Source organism: Colobus angolensis, unplaced genomic scaffold (assembly GCF_000951035.1).
Source record: "Colobus angolensis palliatus isolate OR3802 unplaced genomic scaffold, Cang.pa_1.0 Scaffold155, whole genome shotgun sequence".
NCBI lineage: Eukaryota > Metazoa > Chordata > Mammalia > Primates > Cercopithecidae > Colobus > Colobus angolensis.
Window position 1 is genome coordinate 4,241,045 of NW_012114655.1, and position 1,347 is coordinate 4,242,391.

The 1,347-nt window shown below is 36.4% G+C and overlaps 1 protein-coding gene across 1 annotated transcript in view; it reads right to left on the reverse strand.

The window, feature by feature from the left end:
- The window catches only part of PTPN2 (protein tyrosine phosphatase, non-receptor type 2), a 68,232-nt gene that overhangs the window by 22,352 nt on the left and 44,533 nt on the right, over nucleotides 1–1,347 (reverse strand). The window contains exon 6 of the mRNA XM_011936636.1: nucleotides 920–1,072. Coding sequence (XP_011792026.1) covers nucleotides 920–1,072 — 153 coding nt within the window. The remainder of the gene's footprint in view (nucleotides 1–919; nucleotides 1,073–1,347) is intronic.

The window sequence follows — 1,347 nt, forward strand, 5'->3', positions numbered from 1 at the left end:
TTTTTTGTATTTTTTAGTAGAGATGGGGTTTCACCGTGTTAGCCAGGATGGTCTTGATCTCCTGACCTTGTGATCCGCCCACCTCGGCCTCCCAAAAGTGCTGGGATTACAGGCGCGAGCCACCGCGCCCGGCCAAGAATATTTTAATGCTATTTAAAGATTTGGAAAAAATCTTTTTAAATACACCTTTATTCTGACACCAATGGTCTAAGTTATATTCCTGTATTGGCTAGTAATCACAGAAATGAAAGTGCTAGTAAATATGTTCACATATGAGAAACATAATGAAAAGACAGTCTATCTTATATTATGCATCAATTTACAGTATCTGCTTACGTCCAATACTATGTGATTAAACCATACAAAAAATGGAGGCTGTGGTTGTTTCTATATTACATTTTAACTTAGTGCATAACACAAACTTCTGATCAGTCTTTGAATTTAGGTTCTACAAATATGCAGTAAAAACAGCTTCATGAGAATAAAGCCATCAACCAGAAGAATGTAACATTTTGCTGGAATTTCATTATATCTGCCATAAATATTCAAGTTGTTTGTTATAAAGTCAAATATTATATAAACCAAGTATTAGTGTGTAATGAGGGCAAAACTATCTCAAGTTTCCAGTTACTTTAATAATTAAAAGCTTAACCACCCCCAAAATGAAAAATTCAGTTTCTTTAATGAAATCTTGTTTCTACAAGGGCTTTTAAGTAACAGACAGGATTTAACCTGAGGCTGAGTATATATGAGGAAGCTAGCTAAAATTTTACAATTTTAAGACAGCCAACTGGATTTACCACAAAAATTCAAACATACTTTTTGAAACAAAGACGACAAGGGCTCAAGTGGAGTGCAGTTATTTGATGCTATGTGTATTTAACAAATAGATATGATTTTAAACGTGTATAAGGTTTACCTGTATACTAGAATCTCCCTTTATACATTTTGCTCCTTCTATTATAGCCATGTATGAGAATCTCAGTTGATCTGGGGTCTGAATAAGACCCATTCGGTATTTTCTCATGTTCAGTAACACTTGTTTAATGTTAATATCATCTCCTTTTTCCATCTGCAAGAAAGGCAAAAATCACACAAATCTTTTGTTATTGGAACCCAGGAAACAGAATCAATGCAAGATCATTGCTAAGATTTTTTTTTTTTTTGAGACGGAGTCTCGCTCTGTCGCCTAGTCTGGAGTGCAGTGGCCAGATCTCAGCTCACTGCAAGCTCCGCCTCCTGGGTTTACGCCATTCTCCTGTCTCAGCCTCCCAAGTACCTGGGACTACAGGTGCCCGCCACCTTACCCGGCTAGTTTTTTGTATTTTTTTTTTTTGAGACGGAGTC